The sequence below is a fragment of the Pan paniscus genome, chromosome 1, assembly GCF_029289425.2.
Source record: "Pan paniscus chromosome 1, NHGRI_mPanPan1-v2.0_pri, whole genome shotgun sequence".
NCBI lineage: Eukaryota > Metazoa > Chordata > Mammalia > Primates > Hominidae > Pan > Pan paniscus.
Window position 1 is genome coordinate 129,914,742 of NC_073249.2, and position 25,489 is coordinate 129,940,230.

A 25,489-nucleotide genomic window follows, 5' to 3' on the forward strand; every position below is an offset into this window, starting at 1 on the left:
GATGTTGTTGCCTGTGAAGTGACACACTGCCAGATGTTCGTGAAGTAGCATGGTAGCAGGCTCAGATCTTAGCATCTTCCCTAACCCCCACAGATGACAGCATCTAGTTTAGGCTACAGAATGGTCTTGCTTTCATTCTTTAAGCACTAGTGTTTACATTTACTTGTCAACTATCAAATCTTCATTTTCTTAATTTTACTTATTTAAACATGTGGAGCACAAAATTACATAACTGTATGAGCAATCCTGACTTTATACAGTGTATGCAGTCTAAATGTGAAATAAGCAGTTCTCCATCACGTACAACATGCTTAATCCATTGACTTCCCTTATAAATGCTGGAGAAATAGTTTGCTGAAGGGATGGGAAATGTTTACTATATCATAATATTAAGCACAAGGGAAAATATTTTAAAAGCACATTTTAAAAAAATAAATACATTAAAATAGTGTCATTGTGTATATAAGTAATTCACAAAGTTAATAAAAAGCTATGAGACATTGCTAGAATTTCTATAATAAAAATAATGTTGATGATAAGAATTTCTATAATGATGGCAAAGAGGCCTATTAAGTGCCTATTGTGTATTAAGCTCTGGCTTCACTCTATACAATTTATATAAATTATATAATCTTTACAACCTTATAAAATATTATTTCCATTTTATGAGTGAGGAAACTGAGATCTTACAAAAGTTAAGCAAAACACGACTAAGTCAAAAAACCTAGTAAAAATGGAGCCAGAATTGGAAGCTAAGCTAAGTTCAAGACTGTACTGTGTATAAATGTACAATTACCCAGTACCTTCATTCATTCAAGAGTGTACAATGAGCCAGGCATTGCTCAAGGTTCTGGAAATTAGTAAATAAGATTAGTGAACATTTTAATCTAGTACCTTTTAGAGGGGTTGGAGATTTTTAAAAGTAAGCAAATAAACGATGTGAATATTTTTAAAAAGGAGATGTCAAGAGTGTGATTTGAAAGTCCTACTCTAGATTGGGTGGTCCGAGAGTGCCTCTGTGAGGAGGTGACATTTTATCTGAGTCCTAAAACATGTGAAGGATCCAACTATGCAAAGATCTGGATGCAGACCAAAAAAAAAAAAAAAACACCCAGTAAATGTAAAGGCCCTAAGGTCATATGATCTTATAAGACTTGTCAAGAATAGCAAGAACAATATGGCTGGAGTGTAGTGAGTAAAGGGGACAGTGGTTAAAATATATTGAAGAGGTGGGCAGGGGCTAGATAAACCTACAGTCATGGTGATGTTTTCTGATTTTATTCTAAGAGCAATGAAATCATTGAAGGATTTTAAGGAGAGGAATGATCTGTCATAGTTTCTATTTAAGACAACTTCTCAGGCTACTATAAGGAGGATACATTATACCAAGTCAAAAGAGAAAGCAGGTAGATTGGTTAGGAGGCTATTGCAGTAGCCCAAGGATGAGGCAATTGAGCCTTGGACTAGAGCCATATCAATGGAAATGGTGAAAAGTAGAGAGATTTGGGGTGTATGTACTACCCAGCAAAGGAGACACTTAGAAGTGACGTAGGATGAAAAACAGAATAGTGGGGGTTTTGTTTATTTTTTTTAAATAGAGATGGGGTCTCTCTATGTTGCCCAGGCTGGTCTCAAACCCCTAGGCTCAAGTTATCCTCCCGCCTCAGCCTACGAAGTGCTGGGATTACAGGAATAAGTCACTGTGCCCAGCCATAGGATAGTGTTTTAAGAAGGAAAGAAGGGTCAACTAAGTTTAATGATGCTGAGAGATAAAGTTAGATGAGCACAAACAAAAATGTGGCCACAGGATTTGCACAATAAAGATTGTTGTTAGCTTCATTATGGAAGCATTTCAATTGTTTGGAATGGAGGACAAATTCCTGAAAAGGGTATGTTGAGGAGTGAATAGGAGGTGAAGGTGTGAAGACAGACACTATTAAAAATGCTTAAAAGGAGTTTGAAGGGAAGTAAATTAATGATGCCTGAAAGTGGCTGTAGGGTCACAGAAATTGTTTTGTTATGCTTAGCATATTTGTTTTTAGGATGACAGACGCTAAAGTATATCTGTGTGCTAATGAAAATAATGTAAAAATGAGGGTGAATTGTTGAATAGTCAAAGATAAAAATGACAGAAGCAAATTCCTTCAGATGATCACAGGGTAAGTGAGGTGGAGTCCATGAGTGGAGTCTTTTGAAGGACATAGGATACCTCTCTTAGTAGCGGAAGAGAAGACAGAGGGTGAAAGTGCAGGTGCGTGGGATTGTTTATGTTTAATTCTATTGCACTAAAAGTGATTACATATTCCCTGAGGAAGGAGATCATATCTGTTTTATTCTCCATTATGTCTTCAATGGTCAGCCCATAGCATGTACTAGACAAATTGTAAATACTCAACAAATACATCTGAAAGAAGGAGTCTTTCCCAAGGATGTAGTTTATTAGGTCCTTCCCTCAGTATCTTTTCCTAAAACACCAAAAACTTTAAGTATTGTTGGGCAAAACAGTAGCCCAGAAACTTCAGGAAGTTCATGGCCAATGTAGAGGGAGTGGCACTAGGCTTGGAGTTGGGAGACCTAGATTTGAGATGAATTCTGATTTATGGATGTTTGTTACTGTATTCTGTAGCTGCATGGAGAAGCTATTATTTGTGGAGCACTTTGCCAAATGTATAAAATATATTTTCCCATGTTTAATATTTCATACATGTATGCTAATTAATTATATTAGAAAGATATTTTTTATATTAAAAAACTTATACTTGCTTTTATTTTCTTTCCAATATAAATCTGCTGCTTAGCATAGAACTACTAAAAATTGACTTTCAAAATGATGATCATTTCATTCCAGTATGCTCTGAACCATAACTCTAAATAGGGTTTTAGATGGATCAAAATGTAATATTTTATGTCCTGTGCTGTAAAAGGGATTAAAACAGGTGTTTCTGCATAGGAGGATATTAGGTATCATATTGCATAAATATGGAAGAAAATTGATTAACCTAGTCTTGCTCCAAATATAGCCTGAATCCTGTATGCTTTTTTACTCCATATTTATAGCAGTCCCATTTTCCTCATCACCTCATTTTTCTGTTTTCCTTTGCTTCCATTCCATTGTGTAAGGCAATTTTTATTCCATTTTCCCTCATTGGTTTTTGCCCTTGACATTCTATGCAACATTTAGCCATGAAAGCAGTAGCATTTTGAAGGTGGATTTCAAAAGCAAATTATTTCATCCAAGTACTCCTAAGGCACTGGAAGGACTGTTGCTGAGAAAATCTTTCTTTATGTGTTGTTAATACTCTGTGACATTTTTATAATTCAGAGCACTCACATCTTTACATTATTTATTATATTGTGCATAAATGAGATTTATGCACAATGTAATAATACTTTGGTTCTATAATGCTTTAGAGTTTTCAAAATAGTAACAGCTGTATTTTAATCATCTATTAATGCTTTTCCTATTTTAAATAGTTGTGGTGAAGAACAAATGGGCAAGGTGATCATTGTTATTTCTGTTTTATACAGATGAAAATTGAAGCTCACAGAGGGCAAGTGGCTTGCCCCAGGTCATTCAGCTAGTTTCTGCATTCTAAGATCAATGATCATTCTGCATATTGCATTGCTTTAGTAGAAGGTTCTTTTTTTTCTCCCAAATCCTAAAACTCTAATATGTACCAAATGCAACCACATGTGTATCTATATTTTATTCTTACCTCTTTAGTAATTTCATGCCTGTTATCATTTATATTCACTTCTAATATTTGTGGTTGATTTTCTATAGAGTGTGTCTCAGATGAGTTTGTAACTAGACATCAAACTTTGTCAAGATAATTACAGTGTAATGTTAGTTATGAACTGTATGAATTTCCCAATTCATACAGATTTATAATAGCTTTCATTAAAAAAATATTTTTAGTTCTATTAATTTTCTATACAGATTTCATTATTTAATAATGAGGTAAAATAGCTACAATATCTTTAGTTTTACCTTTTACTAATGAAGTCTAAAACAGTTTATGAACCCATCCAACCTTGGAAGTTTGATAAACATGATCCATGATATCCATATGTTATAGCCTAATAGACTCAGAATGTTCTATAGTTAAGTAGGATGGAAAGAGTTATAATTTATGACTCAATCTGATGTTTCATTCACAGACAATGTGATGCCACCTAGGCATAAACCCTAAGGAATTCTAATTGTGAATTTGAAAACAAAACAGATCATATCACTGGGAGGGACCTCATAGATCATCTAGTCAAACCCCCTCATGTTACCGGTGAGAAAACTGAGACACAGAGGGAGTCATCAGGCTGCCATAGGTCACAAAACCAGCTGACAGCAAAGCGAAGATCAGAGCCCCATCTCCTAATTCCCAAGTGAGTGCTGTTTCCAATATGCCACATTACCTCCCCCAGCAAGATGCCTCCCATGGGGCATTGCTTCTTGAAGATGAAGTATATTAAATTCACATTTGGCTGCTAATCATTTTCTCAGCAGCTCTATGGTATTTCATTAACTTCTGCATGTAACACCCTGGCCTTTCACCTGTATTAACTTGAGCTCATTAAACTTGAGGCCAGTAATAAACAGGACCAAACTAATTCAGATATTTTGCTTGGTATGTGTTCAGCATTTTTTTTAATGGTTTCTACTGTGTGAAACATTTTCCCTTCAAAATTTGTGGAATAAGTAAAACAGGAAGCATAGATTTCAAGGAATGGAGTATGTAGGTAGTATGCTTCTTTAAATAAATAAAAAGCATATTAAACACCTACCTTATACAAAACTTTGTGAGGACTACAAAGAAATATGAGTGGCAGGATAGCACAGAGTCTATCAGGCAGACTTGGATGTGAATTAATTGTAGCAAGTTACTTAGTCTTTATGCCCCTCAGTGTTGTTGTGTATAAATGGACACTAGAATACCCAACTCATGGATATTCTTTATCTTCTTTGCAATAAGGAAGAGATAATGTACTCATGTGCTTTGCAAAGTGTCTGGTATATAGCCATGATCAGTTAATAAGATGATATATTCGTGAAGGTGATGATGATGGTGCAGTTCCTTCCCTCTCCCTTGTTAAATTTATAATCCCCTCTCAGCCATTTTTGAGGAAATTGATTTTCCCCACGTCACCTCCCCTACCTCATCATCTCTACAAAATATAAGCAAAGGTCCTTTAGAATGCAAGGAAAGTAAAACTAAGTCATTTTACCCTTCCCAGGTTGTCCACCAACACTGCTTTATGTTCCTTTTGACTAAGAAGTAAGTCTTTGGCAGCTCATAGACTATGCAGGCCCCAGTTAACAAAGTTCCTATGTAATTTTAAAAGTCAAGAATCTGATTGAGCAGGGGATGGTGATAAAGGAGGGGTCATCTGCAGAAAGATGACCAACAAAGAGGTGGAAATAGAAGTCTGTCAGGAAGAATGACAGCATGCAGGAGTTTCAAGGCAGAAGCCATTGTGAGTCAGGGTGAGGCAGTCAGCAGGCAGTGTGGGAGTGAAGATCAATATTGGAGCCTTGGTGTGGGGACAGGTAGTCAGTGTTGGTTCTCTGTTTCCCGAATACTACGTGTATTAGAGTTCTCCAGAGAAACAGAGCCAATTTAACATATTAGATTCCCTCTTATATATCCATACATAACTAATAGGTTATATATTCAATTCCCTCATATATCTATATGCAGCCAATTGGTTATATTATTATAGCCAACAGGTTATAGGTTATATCTGTATGTAACCCATTGGTTATATATAGGTATGTAAAACGGAATTTAATATGGGAATTGGCTCACGTTGTTATAGAGGCCAAGAAGTCCCATGACGTGCCATCTGCAAGCTGGAGAACAAGGAAAGCTTGTAGTGTAATTCAGCCTGACTCTGAAGGCCTAAAAACTGGGGGAGCCAATTGCATACTTAACTCTATGCCTGAATCTGCAGGCCTCAGGACTGGGAGATGAGGTGGGCAGCAGATGGTGGAGGAGATGGCTGGGCGAGTGCTATAAGGCCTACAGTCCAAAGGCCCAAGAACCTAGAGCTCTGATATCCAAGAGCATGCGAAGATGGATGTCCTAGCTCTCACTCCAGAAGAAAGAATAATTTGCCTTTCCTCCACCTTTCTGTTCTATGCAGGCCATCAACCAATTGGGGGATGCCCGCCCACATTCTCTTTACTCAGGGCGTATTTTCTTTACTTGGTCTACTGACCCAAATGCTAATTGCTTCTGGAAACACTCTGACAAACACACCCACAAATAATGTTTTACCAGCTCCCTGGGCATCATCTCTTAACCCAGTCAAGATGATACATAAAATTAACCATTACACCATAGAACCCTTTTTTAATTTTCTACTATAACAGCTTTGAAAATAATGATGACCTTAGAACTCATCTAGTTCACTTTCCTACCACTACCAGAATCCCATCTCCAACATTCTGGATCATTCTCCCTTTTTGCTACCGCCATCATCCTACAGTCCACCCTTCCTTCTGCCACTATGAGGATCTGGTCACACATTTTCAAATATCTGGTGTTCCCATACACCCTAAAGAATAAAATCCAAACACTTTGCCCAGAATTCAGAGCCCTATGTATAGGTATTCCAGCTTCATCCCCCACTATCTCCCTGACATTTAGTATATTTTAGCCATATAAGGATAAGCTCATCCTGTAGTTCCTTCACTTCATTTCCTTACTTCTCTTCTCCTCCTACAACTAGGCACTGCTTTCCCCTTTCAGAATTTTTCAGCATAGTTTAAATTCCTCCTTCACTGTAAAGATTGTATTAACCTCTGAGTTGGAATTAATTGCTCATTGGATCTGGGTTACATCAGATTGTTTGTGCATGTCGTCCTCTACTTATTTCTCCTTACAATGACGTACGTAAGCCACATGTCAGCTGACTTTACCCAGTCCTGTCCTTCTGGAAATTGCTACAAAATCCCCAGAGATTCTGTTCTCTAGGTTACTTCTGGCTATAAATTCCAGCTGTCATTGAATTCTGAATCTCCCTCAAACCTCCCTCCTGTTGGTTTCTATTCTTTTCAGCTATATGCCAACCCAACCATGAAACCCAACCCTGTTTCCCTGATTTTCCTCCAAATGTCTCACCAAGACATGTAAGTGTGTAGCAGATGTTCTTAGATAAAGACTATGGAGGAGGATTTAGATTGGAGCAATGCAAACATCTTAAAATTAAATAGTGGCTCTCCCTGTTTATAAAAGTCCTTCAGCCTCATACCAACAGGCTTTGCTCCTTCTCTCTTGCCCTCTCTTTTCACACTTCCTTTTACCCTCTCCTCTCTTTTCTATTCCCCCTCTCCTTCAAAATTCTACATTCCTCCATGCATAATGCTCGGACCATCTCTTTGTTCTGGTTTCTCCTAAAACATGCCATCAATACCACATTTCCTAAATCCCAACCTAGAGGTATTTCTTCAAAAATACTTACTTTAAAAAATGACAGTTTTTAAAGAGAGACCTGAATTATTTAAACTGTTTCAATATGAAAATAATAATTTTCTTATCTGAGTTCCTTTGAATATGACTTAGTCCTCTTCATAAGGCTATAAACTGCTTTTGGAAGGAACAGCCTCCTGGTCCTCTTTGTGGCCTGGGCCCCAGCACCTGCACAGCACTTAGCAGAAAGCAAGTCTTATTTCCATCATCCTTTGCTGGCATTCCATGAATGTTAGACTTTCTTCTCTTGATTGACATTATTCCTAATTCATGATCCGACTTCATCACTTCACAACAAAATGCGTTCTGCCTGCTTTTCACAGGTGAAGTGCCTCACCCTCTTGTAGCTTATGAACGATGGAACAGAGGGTTAGCAGTCCATTGGCTCCCCGGTGCCTTTTCCAAATTGTCACCCTTCTCCCTCCGCTGTTTATTCCACCTGGAGGATTCTCTTCCCCTTTCCTGACCTCATGCCTCCACTGCACCACTTGCCATCCTACCTTCACCTTATCCTTCAGAGTTTAGCTCGGATGACACCTCTTCTAGAAAATCTCTGGCCCCTCAGCCTGGGTTAGATACACATTGTCACTGCTCATATAACAGTTTGTGTCACTTCTGCCACAGCCCTTGTCACAGAGTATTGCAATTGTTATTAATATAGTCTCTTTAAGGTCACACACTATCCTTTCTATATAAATTTCAAGTGTCTGGCTCCTTATAAATGTTTTCTGAATGTATGAATCACAGCTTTTCTGTAAGTACGATTTTTTACTTCATGTCATATTTGAAAACCTATTTATATACTTTAATTTGTTTCTGAAAGTAATTGTTTGGGATTGTTTGACAATTCAAACAACCAGAAAGATTTTGTAAATATATTCAAGATATTCATTCATTCATTTATTCATTCATTCATTAAGCTTTGAAAAATTATATTCAGCACCTATTATGTGCTGGATCAAAGTTACCTGTCTAGGATCTCAAGCTGGGCAGATGGACACATAAGCTAATGATGATAAGGCAGTGCAGTAGGCACAGAGATTAAAATATGCCCAGGATATTCTAAACCACTGGGCAGGGAGGGTAATCGGTAAAGGAGATTACTTAGGTGTTATGAAGACTGAGCTGAAACTAAATAGCCTAATTGGCATGTACCAGGTGAAAAAGACAAGATGGGGTATTCTGGCAGAGGGGATGCATGAGCAAACATGGAAACACAGAGCACAGTACACAATGCAATAGAAGCAGTTAAGGCTTATGGGAATAAATTGGCAGGCATGCATTTTGCAAATATTATTCCATTTAATGCTTATACCAACATCGTGAGTTTGATACTGTCATTCTCATTTCATTGATAAGGAAAATTAGTAGCGGAATAGTAAAGTAATTGGCTCATAGTCACACAGCTAATGAGTGCAAAACTGATTTTAATGCAAATTTGACTTCTAAATTATTTCCCTCATCACTATGTGAATGTTGACTTTCTACTTTCACTATGAAACATGAACTATCTCTGCTTTTGACCAATTTAGATATCACACATTTGATCAAAAGTTGTAGCTTACATTTATCAGGTTAAACTAATACTCATATTTCATATATTTTACATGTCCAATGCCAGTGTACTGATTTGCATCATTAGCCATCACATAGCACTATGGTAACGTGTAATATGTAGATGGACTTTCTGTCTCTGTCCTTTTATTGTGTTCCACTGTCCAAATTTGATAATATCATGAAACATTGCTTACTGTTATATCAGTGATTAAGCATTACATGCCACTTACATATGGGAAAATCTGAGCTTGTGATTCTAAACCATGCTAAAACTGATTTTGAAATAAAAATCAGCATCAAATGTAAGTAACTGATTACTTTCATACTTGAAAAGAGGAAAGAAGAAAAGTAACTGAATTCAGAAACTACAGAACAGAAAAGAGACTTCTCATCTCTATCTCCTGTGCTACCTTGAATCATGCTGAGCACAGAGATTGAAATTAGGGTGAGTTAGGAACTTTACCTGGATTACTTTATTTAAACCTCACAATGGCCATTTTATAGATAATGAAACAGACTCAGAGAACCCATGCTCTCAACCATTATACCACACTGCTCCCATATTTTTTTATTTTAGGTATCCAAGAACTACTTCAATTAGCTTTTTGAGTTTTTTAAAGATCAACTCTTTGAACATTTATTTTCTTCATTTTTCTCTGCAATTATTGGTCATTTTATTGAGTTCAAACAGTTTTCCAAGGAGTCTGGCATATTATTCCTTGAGATAACTGCAATAACCAGGTATATTTGACATACAATTCAATCTGACACTAGCCCTTAATGAATAGCAAAAGATACTTACAAAATTAATAACAATGATAATTTGTACTACACTGTCTGGAAATTGTTTAGCCTTTAGTGTAGCAAAGGACAGTTCCTGGCCCAGAGTGGATATTCAATACTGTATTTGTTGAATAAATGTCAAAAGACTGATAAATAATAGAGCTGTGTCATATGCAAACATGTCTTTTGGGAAAAAAAAGTCAACTTTTAGATATCCTTTACATGTAACTTATCCTTTAGTCTGTCAGTTGTATAGACACACACACACACACGAAATAGGTATAAAGGAGATAGATAGATAGATAGATAGATAGATAGATAGATAGATAATAGATAGATTTCAGGTTTATACTGAATAAGATACATATATACATATACATATATATATATATATATATATATGATACTGAGTGATATATTCTGACATAAGCCGGAAATATTTTCATCTTTCACATATTACAATTTAGATATCAAAGTAATTACTTGTCTTCTTGTTATGGTTTCCAATTAGATAAGAGAGTGTGATTAAGAAAATAAAGTTGATCCATTACAGTACTACAGACTAGTGCTATTAGGCAACTTGCTGCCATTCTCATAAAAATTATGCAATTTAAACTGGAAGATACAAGTGCTTGTTTCTATTACAAACAAGAACCCTTTTCTACTTCATAATATGCTCAATTACCTTTAGATTGATCAATGAATAAATTATAATCCAAATAGACTTCTTTACCTTAAAGCTTTGCTGGCTTAAGGTATCATTGTTGATTCATTATGTTGTCACTTTTCTATTGGCAATGTAATGCTTTTTTTATATCTGGATAGAGACAGTTTTAGTGTAAGATACTGTTATCTTTAAATGAGTAGGATTTAGCCTTTCTGGTGAGAACAAATTCATCAATGATGAATCCCTGGCGAAACTATTGAAACAAAACTCACACCATTTCTGAGCTTTGTTCAGTTCATCAGTTACAAAGCAGCTTTTGATAGTCCTAAAGAACTTTTTCCTTTGTTTAAGAAATATAGCATGACGCTCAAAACCTCTCACTTTGAGTTACCGCAGGCTACAACTTTTCTGTAAGAAAATAATGAATGAAGAGGAAAAGCTCCTGCTGCTGGCACTGTCAGGTCCTGCTGCTTCTCCTCCTGCAATAGGAAATCAATTAACTATATGTTCAGGCAGAGATTTGAACTAAATGCTTTATTAATCATCACTGATTGCACACACACACAGTGGCCAACTATGCATTCATCTTCACTCTTTCTTAGCTTTGTTTTGCTTGCTTGCTTTATCCTTCTTCCTTTTTTTTTTTTTTTTTTTTTTTTGCAAGATCAAAACACAAATGTATGCCTAAATGTAGTATGTGTAAAGGTGATCGGTTGATCCTTTGTTGCAGGAGAGAATTGATGTTTTTTTGTTTTCGGAAAACTTTACTTTTAAAATGTTCAGTACTTAAATAGCCTTAGGACCACTTTAATATATACAACATATTTTTTAAAGCACTTAAATTTTCAAACTAATAAGGAAAGCAAAATGTCTACAGCAGCCTTGAAGTTTTGGAAGCTGGTACTATACCTTAGTCTCTGAGAGCTCCATGTAGCAGTGAGGAATTAAACAAAAATGAACCCAATTTGATGTGGAGATGCTTGGTGGAAGGTGGAAGGAGCAGTCACTGATATTTGGTATTTTTTTTTTGCTTTCAATTAAAAAAAATTGGCAAGTTTTCCTTTTAGTCCATTAATTCTTCTAACCAATGCACAAAGAAAATCCTGTAGGAATCTTTATGTTAAATTGAGATTCTCTCTTTAGGACTAATTATAAAACCAATTAGCACATTAGAAACTTAGCATGTTAGCCAGGGGAAGGCTGTGTAACATAATTTAGGTATGGCAAATGTGGTCAATCATTGCAAAAAATGACAGAAAATATCAGGCCGTTGGATATTTACACAGGCTGTATTATATTCAGCATCAAAAGATTTTCAAAAATTTATTGTTATTATTACCATTGTTGAAATAATTTGAAATCATTATGGTTTAAATTTAACTACATTCATTGTCTGCATTTGGATAAATAATAATCTAAATGAAAAAATATACTATCCTCTGATGTACATTTAAAGGAAGATAGATTAAAAGGTTGCAAGAATGATTTCTTTTGAATGGCCTTTACAAAACTCTTAGGTGAAATTAGATGATGTTGAGTAAGGTAAAGTCCAAACAGAGAACCATGTAAACCCCAACAGGGAAAATAATGGTTCCGATTTTCATGGAGCCTGCTAACCTGAGGCATCTGCTAGAACCAGAGGTCATATGTTTCAACACTTAACCGTTCTTGATAGTCTTTGAGTATATTAGATTAGGATTGAGATGCCCCTGAGGTATAAGAGAAGCACACAGGGGGTGACATTCTGAAGATTTATATCATGTGGACATGTGCTCGCCACCTTATGTGGTGTTATCTGACCCCAAAGGCATTTCTTTGGCACCAAGTGTAATCCCTAACACCTCATATACCTCATATGCCCCAAGAAAAAGCCATTTCATAAAAGCATTGTCTTTTAAGGATGCTTATATATGTGATAAGGACTTGTTTTATACTCTTATTTATTTTATGCTTTTAGCAAGTCAGTATCACTTGTTTTATAGCAAAATAGATACAAAATACTATCTCCCTCCATCCTATCATTTCATATTACTGCAACAATTAAATATTACAAATTAAGAAAGCATTAAGGTGTAGAGATGAAGTACGCAGTTCTAGTCTCATTGTATATAAATTAATTTGGCATTCATAACATTGTTTCCATTTACTTGACTTGTTGACATAATTATAATGAATTGATAATGGAAGTAACAATCTTAGATATTTCCACATAAGTATGTTCTTTGCTAACATGAATTACAGTTGCAGTTTGCAGTTCGGCTTAATTGGAACATGGTTTAAGTTTAGCTTACCTACTCTACTGAGGTCTCTAGAGGACCAGAGAACTCATTTTCCTGGGGCGTTATGCAAGCTGAAATGTGGAGGCCAGTGTTTTGAAACAAGTGTGATTTTTCACCAAAATACTTGCTAGGTCAGAGATCAGGATGACCTTCAAGTGCTGTAGTTTTCCAAACCTCCATCAGCTAGATAAATGGACTTTATTCTGCAGGAGAGAGAGGGTATTTTTGCAGTCTTATGAAAGAGACCTAGCAATTCCAGGTTACAGGCCGACACAAAACATTTGGAATTCAGTGATGTCTATCACCAGCAGTATGTGTCAGTAAAAGTGAAGATCAAAGGTTCTAGAAGAGGGGAAGGACAAAGTGAAGAGAAAATAATTGTGGGATAATGAATGGTATGAGGGCATTTTCGTGTTAACTTGAAACCACTTAGCATTTTTCCATGACGCCCAGGTATCTTTCTAAATGAACTTTGTAAAGTACAATTGGATAACCTTGAAATTTAAAGCTCCATGATGTGATTTTGAATACTGATGGAGTTTGTTTAAGCACTGTAAGATTTCCTCTCCTTTTCATTTCTATTTTTGCCTCCATGCAAAATAAAATTTGTTTCCTGTACAGAGAAATCAATATTTTTACCATTTTTGTTTTTCAGCTATTCCAGTAAATTGCAATCAACATTAGTTACAATCTTTAAAGAGATGTAGTAAGAATTTGAACACAATAAAATAGAGATACAGATGAGAACTTTGGCGAAGTACCTTTGCTATTGACAAAAGCATTTGTCAGGGACTACAACTGTGTCTATATCATGCTAAAAACCTGATGAAGGGGAAAAAAGCATCAATAGGTTTCACCTTCTGTCTATACAAACCAAACAAATGGTTTAACTAATAGCTGTTGTTTTATGTGAATGGGTTTGGTTTGCCATTGTGAACTTTCTTCCATTTAGAAATGTATTTTAATTAACATTTGTATATGTAATACATACATATTTGGTAAAAGTATTGTACTGTTGTGTTCTTTTTAATAATTAACGGAACCTGATACCGAGAAGACTAGTGGTCCAAAACAATGAGTGAAGACCTAGTTACAGTATACATGAAACAATCCCTAGACACACATTTGTTTGTTGATAATATTTATATGTTTATATCTTCCCATTTTTCTCTTCTCTGAGCTAACATGCTTCCTTATTTGTGTGTTTTCCTTTTAGAAACTGCCAAGTTTTGGACCTTATCTGGAACAGCGCAAGAAAATCATAGCAGAAAACAAGATTAGACTGAAAGAACAAAATGTAGCTTTTTCACCACTTAAGAGAAACTGTTTTATCCCCAAAAGGCCTATTCCTACCATCAAGGTAAAAATTATGCCAACTATATAAGTATGCCTACTTTACTGGTTAAATATACAAATATAGTTAAAATGTTTATTTACTGCTTAAATGTATCACTAATTTGGTTTTAGAATTATAATGAAAGTTTTAAAAACATCTGTCCATGGTGAAAACTGCATTTAAATTATAAAATAACCTCTTTTATTTGCATATTTTATACTTTTTAGAACACTGGCAAGCATGCATGTCATGGAAATTTTTATATACATTAAATGTATCAGGAGATATTAAGATGAAATTCCTAGTTTTCTTATAGTCACTTAAAAATTATTTTAATCCATAATTAACTCCAAGATATCTTGTATTAGTCATGTAGTACAACTCAATTATCAATAAGTACATCAATATCAATGTGATCACTTGAAAGTTTTGGAAAAACTTTCTCTGGTTTGGCCTCTGGAAAGCCTGGACATTTATTTGGGTCTCAGGAGATTATTTTCTGGTAATAACAAAAATTACACTAAGATAGAATTATGAGTATGTGTTACCTTTCTTGATTTTTTTCCTTAAACTTTTCATTTTGACAGAAATGTAGATTCACATGTAGTTGTAAGAAATAATACAGAGAGGTCTTGTGTACCCTTTATCCAGTTTCACCTGTTTTGCATGTTGCAAAACTATAGTATGATATCACAACCAGCATACTGACACAGACACAATCTACCAATCCTATTCAAGTTTTTCCAGTTTTACTTCTATGTGTGTGTTGTATTTAGTTCTGTACAATTTTGTCATGTATGGAGGTTCATGTATCCACCACCACAGTCAAGATACAAAACAGTGCCATCACCACCAGGATTCCTCAGGTAACCCTTTTGTAACCACGCCTTCTTTTTTTCTGTCACCCTCAAGACAGTATTGTTTCCAAGCAGTCATAATGAGAAAAATGGAGGTGTTACTGGATGGCATTCTGTCTGAAATCATCATCACTAAAATGTAGTTTGCAGTTACTGAAATTCATTCTTCTGTATTTGATGACACTCTACTCCTACATCTCCATTTTCTGTTTGAAATATCAGCTGAAAAGCTTGCTTTTATGTGTTCTCAAGTAGACCTCACTGAAATTCATCTTTAGCAGTCAACTGGAGACTGGAACCCTTAAAAATTCCTTCTACCGATGAAGAAAAAAAAAATGTATCTCATGCTAAAATCAGTCGTCCAGACTCAATGTTCCAAAATTTCAGCAATACAGAGTTCCGAAAGGGCAAAGGGAGTGGCTGACCACAAAGCGTGCCAGCACTTCAATGCCATCATTCTAAACAAAATGAACATTTGGGACTTTTAACAGCATAAAAGCCCCAAATCGTCTCTTGAGTTGTTCATGTTAAATTATTTTTGTGCCACTAAAAGTATGAACTGAACAAACTGAACACTAATGGAATGCGAAGGCCAGAACCTACAGCCCTTCACGAGCCTTTTTGCCAATGTGTGGCTATGACTACTATATGATTTGGAGATATAGTGTGTCCGGAATTGGTTCCTGCCCAGGGGTTCATGGTCTCGCTGACTTCGAGAATGAAGCCGTGGACCTTCGCAGTGAGTGTTACAGCTCTTAAAGGTGGCAAGGACCCAAAGAGTGAGCAGCAGCAAGATTTATTCCAAAGAGCGAAAGAACAAAGCTTCCACAGAGTGGAAAGGGACCCCAGCAGGTTGCCACTGCTGGCTGGGGTGGCCAGCTTTTATTCCCTTATTGTCCCCTCCCATATTCTGTTTTTGTCCTATCAGAGTGCCCTTTTTTCAATCCTCCCTGTGATTGGCTACTTTTAGGACCCTGCTGATTCGTGCGTTTTACAGAGCGCTGATTTGTGCATTTTACAGAGTGCTGATTGGTATGTTTTTACAGAGCACTGATTGATGCATTTTACAATCCTAGTTACAGAGTGCTGATTGTTGCATTTTACAATCCTCTTGTAAGAAAAGTTCTCCAAGTCCCACTGGACCCAGGAAGTCCAGCTGGCTTCACCTCTCAATAGGAATTCTCCCAGCTTTCTCTCTCTTCTTAATCAATTTGAATTAAATGTAAAATCTCCATCTCTAGGCATCTTTTCCTTAGGTGTAAAAATTTCTAAAGGAAGATATTATTTATATTTGAAATAAAAGAAGTGCAATATGATTATGAAAGCATTTTTACCTTTTCTAGCCCTCAAATCTTTCAGAGATTATATATTAAATATTGATAACTTAGACAAAAAACAAAACAGAGCAAACAAAAAATCTGTGGTTGCATGAAAGCCCGTAGATCATTAATCAAAAAAAATCAAAGTCAGAATTAAATAAACCAAAGAATTGTGAAGTCTTGGATGTAGATAAAGATTTCTGAAGTATCAAAGAGGGATAAGGCATCTTATTAAAAATAGTGCAAGTTTATGTTCCTCTCCTAAGTTGTCTTACTTTAGAGGTTATCCAGAGTGAAATGTCCTTGGTGTTACATGTTACATAAGCCTCAAGACATTGTAGATACCATCTTACCAGCATCTTAGACCTTATCAGTGTCAACATCTTAATGGGCAGCTGTGGTAGATTTTCTCAATGTCTGGTGGATTTTCCACTACCTTGGCCTTCTCCCCAGAATGTCCATACTCATTCCACCTGTTGTCATTTCTAGGCAGATGCTGTGCCCTGTCAAAAAACAAAATAGTAGCTGATAGTGGCGAGGTTTTCGGGGAAGCGAGCATTTTCAGTTTTTATAAATGCAGTTATCTCTTTAGAAAATTAGAGATTAAATTTGTTATAACAAATAACTGTATTATAAATATAAAACTGTGTATTTATATTTATATTATACTATAAAACTGTGTGTGTGTGTATATGTATATATACACATATACAAACACACACAGAAGTTTTAATTTGTGTAATCATCTCTAGCAAAGGCTCATTTTGTGATTTTTGCCGTTTGTTTGCTTAGGTTAGCCTTTTCTACCATAAGATTATATCAGTATTTACCCCATCTAGTTGTTTTAGGATTTTAATATTTGTATTTTACTTCAATTTCTCTAAAATTTGTTTTGCTCTAAAGTATCATGTACAGTTATAACTTTATTTTTTTCCAAATAGACAGTTGTTCCAAGACCTCAATATTTGCATTTTAAAGGGATCCCTTTCATCTCTCAAATTATGATTCAGTGACAAAAATGTACCATAAATTGCATCATTTACTTTATATTCAAATTTTCAACCTCTCAAAATTTTCCAAAACTTTTCAAGGGCAAATCAAAAATGAATTAGACAAGGTTCTAATAAGGATGGTCAATCTCTAGAAAAAAGTTTTATGCCGTAAGTAATTATTTGTGCCATAATAAACAATTTTTAAATATTTATAAATGAAAACTTCTAATTAAATTCAAAATTCTGGGTTCTAAACTCCTTATTTAATTAATACCAAACTTAAGATACCCCTTTTACACTTCTACAAAACAAAATTATTTCTTGTCCTGTAGCTTTGATCCTTTACTTTGAAATATGTTTAATATGATTCCTTTTTCCTTCTGATATTAACCTCATGGAAGAGGTAGGGGAAGGTGGGCCTTGAGAAAATCACTGAGTTCAGAGAGCAGCGTGTAGTCTCATATGATGGAAGCTGAAGAACAGGTTGGGGAAAGTAGAAAAGGATTGAAAGAACATGATGTTGGTGTCTGTATTCACCTCTCTGCTTCCTTCTCTCTGTATAATCTTCCTTTATGATAAATCTAAACGTTTCCTACACAATGACTCCACTATTCTCCATCCCAGACATCTTTTCTATACTTCAGACTTGTGTCACCATATCTTGGGGTCACCTCCACCTGCATCGTCTGACCAAGGAACCCAATAGTCATCATACTTAGAACTAAACTGATTCCCATTCCTTCCAAACCTGCTCTTCCTCCTGAGTCCTCTGTCTCAATGAACCCCATCTTACCTAACTCAAAAAGCTGCAGTTCAGCCTGGATGTCATCTTATTACTCATCCTATTCACAAGCTAGTCAGCAATGACTATTGTTTTTATCTCTTACATCTCCCTCCTCTTACATTCTTTACATAATGCTGAGGCCTCAGTGTGTTGCTTATATATTCTTTCCATAATGCTGAGGCCTCAGTGTGTTGCTTACATATTCTTTCCTGGAATTCTAAAACATTATATTAACTGTCCTGCTTTCTTTTGTCCTCCTTATCTAATCCATTCTCCAACTATTATGAAGGACTCTTTTAAAAATGTAGGACTGTTTGTTTTATCCCTTGCTTAAAATTCCCCCATCGTAACCGTAATCCTAAGGTAAGCTCCTTAGCATAACCTTTAGACCCATCACATTTTAGCTTTTCCTGGCCCAAGAAGCAGCTTCAATGGAATGATGAGAAGTAGAATCCAGGAGGTGATAATTTGAGGAATGAATGAAGACTGAGAAAGTAACAACAAAGTGTGCAGAATACACTTTCAGTAACTTGAGAAAGGTCAGTAGGAAAGGGATAAGAAGGGGAATGGAGTAGAGGAAAAGATTGTTTTGTTTATATGAGAATGATCCAGGCTTGCATATGCTTGCATATGTTTGGGAGAGAATAGCTGAAGCTGCCAGAAAGGGCATGATTAAGGAAACTACATCTTTGGCAAGCAGAGAGGGAAAGGAGTCTAAACAATATATTAAGATATCTTGCATAAGAGGAGAGAGGTGTCATGAAGCTGAATTTGGACTTCCCAGTGTCATTTTAACAAGCAGACATATTTAAAGAAAGTGACCATAAAAATGTCTTCAGAAACTATTGCCCTCATTGAAATACAAAGCAAAGTTTGTAAAATTTTAACAGATTATATTTGTGGTGAAAGAATTTCCTGAATTAGGCATGGGACTACTCTGTCACACTGCCTAGGTTCAAACTCTATGGCATTGCCGTTTCATAGCTGCATGAACTTGCCTCAGCTAACTAATCTGTGAAATGGAAATAATAAAAGTATCTGCCTCATAGAGTTATAAATTAGATGATGTGTGAAGTGCTTTTAGCATGGTGCCTGCACCAAATGTGTCCTAAATAAATGTTACTATTAGCTATAATATTTGAAATGAACAGTTTGAAAGAAATCCACGTTAAGATGACTATTCATTTCCATTTTGTCCAATAAAATGAACTGAAGAATGAAAACAGAAATACATAAAGCTCTGGAGGCCAACAAAGTTGGAAGTTTTGAAGAAGCCTATGTATTTTTCAGGAAATCTTTATTGCATACCTACCATGAGATAAGCAATGCACTAGGAATTGAGCATCTGCAGGGCAATAAATAAAACATACACAGCTTCTGTCCTCATAAAGCATACAGAATATAGAAAGAGACAGATATTAAGGAATCACACTAACAAGATAAAATTATTTTTTGATATGAGCTACATAGAAAAAATGCAAGATATATAGAATCTGTTTCATAGTGAGACCTAATTTAGATTGAAGGGGCCAATGAAAGCCTCCTTGAGGAAGTGACATTTAAGGAGCCCTGTAGACTAAGTAGAGATTAGAAGGGAATGGGGAACTGAGACTATTTCAGGTATGCCATAATGTGGTCCTGGATTTGGTAATTGGCTATGGTAATGGAAACAGAGATGAAATTAATAAAGTCTTGTTAATTCTTCCTCCAAGAGTCAGTGATTCTCATTATATTAGGCATAGGTATAGTAAAGAGCTGATAATAAGAAGACTAAGATGTCCAGCTTTTTTATGGTTCCACAGAGATAAAGAAAAATAAAAGATAATGAGTTAAGGTTTTGATGTTAGTGTTTTAGGTTTGAGGGGGGTTTGGGGTGTAGCATGAAAAACTTAGATTTGAGTGTATTGAAATTGATAAAGGAATTATGGGCCTATGCTGGAGGATATAAAGGAGAAAGAGCTGACATTTCCAACGCCCACTGTGTTCCAGACCCAAGATAGAAGCTGCACATGTATTTTCTTATTTCTTACTTAACCTAATACTCTATGAAGAAGTAGGGAGTTCTGGAGGAACAAATGTGAAGAAGTGATCAAAGAAAGAGAAGGATAACCAAAATAAAATGATAGTGTGGAAGAAATACAGAAAGGAAGTCTTAAGAATAGGAGAGTGGTCCACAAGGTCAGAAAGCACCAATTGTTTTACCAATACTTTGTATTGTTTCATTTTGTCTCGCATATGCAATCAATGAAATTCCACCTCTAGTTGGCAACAGTTGTCAAATTCATCCATGTATGTTTCTTAATTTGTCCAATCTTTAATGTGCAACCACTATGTTCCGGTACTATAGCAGTCATTGGCACAATCCAGTAGTGAAAATCCCAGCTCTCATGGAGCTCACAGTTTAGTAGAGAGAAACAGACAATGACAAATAAACAAATGAATACATAATATGTCAGATGGTGACAAGTGTAATGGAGAAAATAGAATAATCTTAGGAGAATAAAAATTACTAGAGAGACTGGGCAGGGAACACCTGCCTGTTTAATGGCATATGGGTAAACACCTAAAAAAAGTGAGGGAATGAATGATGTGGGTATCCAGGGGAAGAACACTCCGTTCAGAATGAACAGAAAGTGCAAAGACCCTGAAATAGCAAAGTCCTTGGCAGGAAACCAGTAAGGCTTTTAGAAAGGAAGACTGATATGATCTGGCTTATTTTTGCAAGGGATCTTTCTGGCTGCAGTGTTGATACAGTTTGCTAGAGGGGCAAGGGCAGAAACAAGGAGACCAGTTAGAAGCTATTGTAACAGTCCACGCAAGGGATTGGCAGGAGGGAAAATATGTACTGGATAATGTCAGAAGGCCTCAACTCCATTGTTTTAAATGAAAAGATATGTGTGAAAGTATTATACACAGCACAGCTCTATTCAAATTCTAGGAGCCACAGTTATTGTCATTTTTATACAAGTCCCTGCCGTTTTGCCCATTATTTCAGACCACATCTAGATGATGTGGCTGTGTGATTTTTCAGTCCACGTTGATATTAACGGCCACATTCCCTTTAAAGTCATTTTCTGTCTGCACATGCATCAGACATTGCCTCTTGTCCTTTTATTGTGGTTGTTGTTGCTGTTTTTTAGCACACACCCAGGCACGCCATGTAATTGCTGCTACATGATTACTTCAGTGTTTTCCCTAGAGTGTTTCTTCTTTCTTGACATACCATTTTTCCTACTTCCCTTTTTCCTGGAGGACCTGGGTTATCTGTTTTCATGCTTAATATTTTCTCTGTCCACCCATCTGTTTATTTTAGCTTGTTTCTTCCCTCCTCTCTGCTGGCCTCTTTATAGATTCCTCTGTTCGATAGTTTAAACTCCACGACACTGCTTTGTTTATCCTCTCAGCTTCCACAGTACATTATTCCCCATCTGCTGTAGAAAGAACCCCAGTGTCCCACAAAGTTAACTAAGCCCCTCTTGTCTGAACAAGTTTTTCAGTCATGCATTCAAGTTTCTGATCTACCCCATCTTCCCTGGTTGGGAATGCAACAATAATATTTCTAAGCAAGCTATGCTCAGTAGATCTCATCTTTTGTTCTTTTTTCCTTTCAAATGCCTTAATGACCTAATGGTCTATTTCTTCAGAGGTAGGCAGTTTCAATATCAGTCAATCAGCAAGTATGTATTTAGTATTTGCTGTGTGACCAGCAGTGTGCTAAGGACTGCAGGAGATTCAAAAAAACAGACACGGCATGGTCCAAGGCTCAGGATGTTTGTAATCTCGATGGAGATGTAGTGCTAACATATATTTATTATGCACTTGCTGCAATCCAGAAATTGTGCTAGAAACTAGGAATACAACGTGAATTTTAAAAAGAAAGACGTCTATCCTTATGGAGCTCATAGTCTAGCAAGGGAGAAAGACACATGTTAAAAATTATTTACAGTTCAATCAAATATGTACAAGATGCTCTGGGAAAACAGAGGAGTGAAAGGGATTAGTTATGCCTCGGGTAATTGTGGAAAGCTTCACAGAGATGGTGATATTTAAAATGGAGTTTAATAAATTAGTGTTAATTAAGCAGAGAATTAATAATAAAAGCTAATATTTATTGAGTACTTATGAGGTTTCAAGCATCACTACGTGCTTGCGAATTAGCTCATTTAATCCTCACAATAACCCTCTGTGCTATTATGGAGTAAGCAATTGATAAACAGAGAGGTTAAATAACTTTCCTAAGGTTACACAGCTAGGAAGATATCAAAGCCAAGATTTGATTCCAAAGGTAGCTCTAAACCTTGGGCCCTTAAGCACTGTCCTCTGCTGTCTCTCATGAAACACAGAAATAAGAAAGAAAAGGAAGGTGGCATTTCAAGCAAATCAGTATGTTTGCAAAGCACAGTATTCAAACATACTTGTAATAACCTGCAGCCATGGGACCTTAAATCCAATACATAATCCCTGGATCAAGCAGATAGTGACATCAAAATGGTAAACTCATTCTTTTGTTAAATTGGAATTCATAGAAAGCACAGAACTGAGAAGCAATAATGAGGAAAATAACTGGGTTTTATAAATCAGTATTAATAACAGAATATAAAAAAGCAATGGGATCAACTGATTAAACTGCTATGAATTTCATCTGAACATCAAGCATGGTTATGCCCAGTGTTATCCAGGGACTAGAGAGTCCTTGAGAACCAGAAATCTTTGCTAGACAACATACATCCTGATTCTCCTAGCCCCTTGAAAGTAAAAAAAACAAAAACAAAAACAAAAACAAAATGGCCTCAGAGGCCCTCCGTCCTACCCCTGGGAATGATCTGGGGCCCTGGGGACAGCCTGGCATCTGCATGATTTCCTTTTTATCAACACCACATTTTCATTTCCAATGCATAATAGCATAGCATTTACCATGCGTATGGCCCATATTATGAAGCTACCAGTTCCATAAGGGAAACAGAAAGAAAAAGATTCTGAGGAAGAAGAGGGTATCAAAAGAAGTACTGGAAGGCTGATGGGAAAGAATGAGATAAAAGAAGAAAAAGAAACCTGGCCTCCTGCAATGAGTATAAAGATTTCCTTCTAAAAGATGAACAAGGACCTTCTGAAGAAGCTCCTGACATATTCTACAGGTTCACCTGTGCTAGAGAAAAGAAAGCAGACAATGCCTCCTACAGGAGGCAGTTTCGTTTCCTCGCTGAGAGAACTGAAGTGACAGTGTGCACATTTGGCCCAGTTAAATGAGAAACGTGCTTTATTCCCAGGCAGCCTATAACAGAGACTTGAGAGTCTGCCAAGACTTATAAAGTCCCCCGAATGCTTTCCACTTCTGTTGATATATATGAGAATGAATTCTCATTCTCTTTATGAAGCCGGGAATGTATCTCTAACGTCTTTGAATTTCTGGGTAGGAAAATGAATGGTTTAGGGGCACTAGTGATGTTTTCATCTCTTCTTCCTGCTGCTTCTAGTAAGAGATGGACTGCATCTCATAAGACTGGCAAGACAGTGTTGGCGGGACACCAGTCAGCCTGATCGAGTGCTTTATTATTTCAATTGAATTGTGAAAGGAAAGAGAAGAGTACTCAGATAAAACTGCAAGACCATATTGGATACTATGGAGCATAAACAGGAGGGAACAGAAAGAAAAATAGTGGAGGCCTTGCCCAGCAATTTCCAAAAGATACCAGAGAAATGGGCTTGGAACAAGGTTAATATTCTCAATTGTCCCTGTACCAACACATAGCAGATGAAAATTATCAAACTGAACTTTAAAAACTGAAGAGAATTTGGTAAAATAATCCCTTAAGTCTTATGGGGATTTGTAGAAATGTGATTCCTGACCAGATTATGGCATGGAAAGGTGTATCTTGTCTGGAATAAATGGGTCTGAAGGAAGGGCTAGGGGAGAAGCAGTATCTATCAAAAAAATTATACACATGCATGGAAATCCACAAACCTGAGGGTGGAGTATGGAGGAAGCAGCTGCAGGAGAGTGAAACGAAAGAAAAACAAATGTTACCCTGGGACTGCATCAGAGACCTTGTAACCAGATGGTTAATAGGGACAGGCAAGACAGAGGAGCGATGAAAGCCTTTGCAAACTTCAGATGGAAATCCCACTCCACTAAAGGCAAAACATCGGAAAAATTATTGAATTGCCTTGTTGGAAATTCAATCTCACAAAAGAGAGACAAGTAATGAGGGGACTTGCTGCTTTGGCTTATTTCTGGCTAAAAAAGTCTGTTTGAAGAAAATGGCAGCTAAAGGAATCTTGAAGGAAAGTAACCATTCCACGTTAACTTAGAGTTTATTAGGCCAATGAAAGGAAGTCTGAGCTTAGAAATGCAAGTATCCCACCTTTAGTAAACCTAATTTCAGGAAGTTCAGAGAAAACAATAGATATTATCTTATAGTCAGCAACTCTAACCTGAAGATGGATCAGGAAAAATGAGAAGCTGACAAGTACAAATTTGATTATATAATCACTAAGTTTCCTAAGAAGTAAGAAAAAGGTTATGCATTTAGATAACTCAGTGTTTGGTGCTTATATGAGAAAAGACAGATCACATTACCAATGATGAAATAAAAGGGTGGCATCAAGATTTAAGGACAGGTCAGAAGTGCTAAAGCCTCAAATGATCTGAGTTTGGAGAAAATATTAGGAAAAATAGCAACATATTTTGTCTATTAATACTCACTACTTAGAGCAGGTGGTACACCATTAAATTATAATTAGAGAGAACTGTTTGACTCCTATTATCTTTCTAGAATCCCATAAAGAATTTTATCAGAACTAAAAAGAGTAGAGAAAATATATTTGAGAGTTAAAACCTAAGATACCTAAGGATATTGTAGAAATACACTTACCTTCATTAAATGAATTTAAATCCAAAGTGTCTTGCAAGACATTACCACTTTAAAGCCTGAGCTCATCCCAGATAGAAAAAATACAGTGATCAGGGCCACAGACAGGTACTGAACCAACTTTGCTCCTGGCCAATCCTTACTCATCTGATTCTCTCACTAATAATCTCCCTCTCACCCAAGCCGCTCTCACTACTTTGGTTCCAAAAGTCTCACTTGCCTCTATTCAATCTCTTGATTTACTTGCTTCTCTCACCCTCGCCGGCCAATCTAATACTTCATTTTCTGGATCATACTTTGTCTCTGCCCTCTGCTCTCAGCATATTCAAGCCGAGTCCTTAGTTATTAGAGTTCTGCCAAATTTAAACTTAAGATGTCCTTTTCTTACTGTACAGTACTCCTGTCTGCCTTCTGCTCAGAGGGCATATATAGAATATCCAGAATAAGGCACCTGCTATATTTTTAAGTGCTTTTGTAAGAGATCACTATACCACACTGATGAAAAATAAATGTTGCTCCAGGTTCTTTCCCAAAGAAAAAGGTGGATGTTGTAGGGGAAGTAGGGAAAAGATGGAAA

General features: G+C 36.3%; 1 protein-coding gene across 4 annotated transcripts in view; it reads left to right on the top strand.

Moving 5' to 3' along the window:
- DPYD (dihydropyrimidine dehydrogenase) overlaps positions 1 to 25,489 on the top strand; it is an 840,660-nt gene that overhangs the window by 805,676 nt on the left and 9,495 nt on the right. For all 4 annotated transcript variants that reach the window (XM_008960543.5, XM_003808457.5, XM_063599879.1 and 1 more), the window contains one exon: positions 13,972 to 14,115. In XM_008960543.5, coding sequence (XP_008958791.3) covers positions 13,972 to 14,115 — 144 coding nt within the window. The remainder of the gene's footprint in view (positions 1 to 13,971; positions 14,116 to 25,489) is intronic.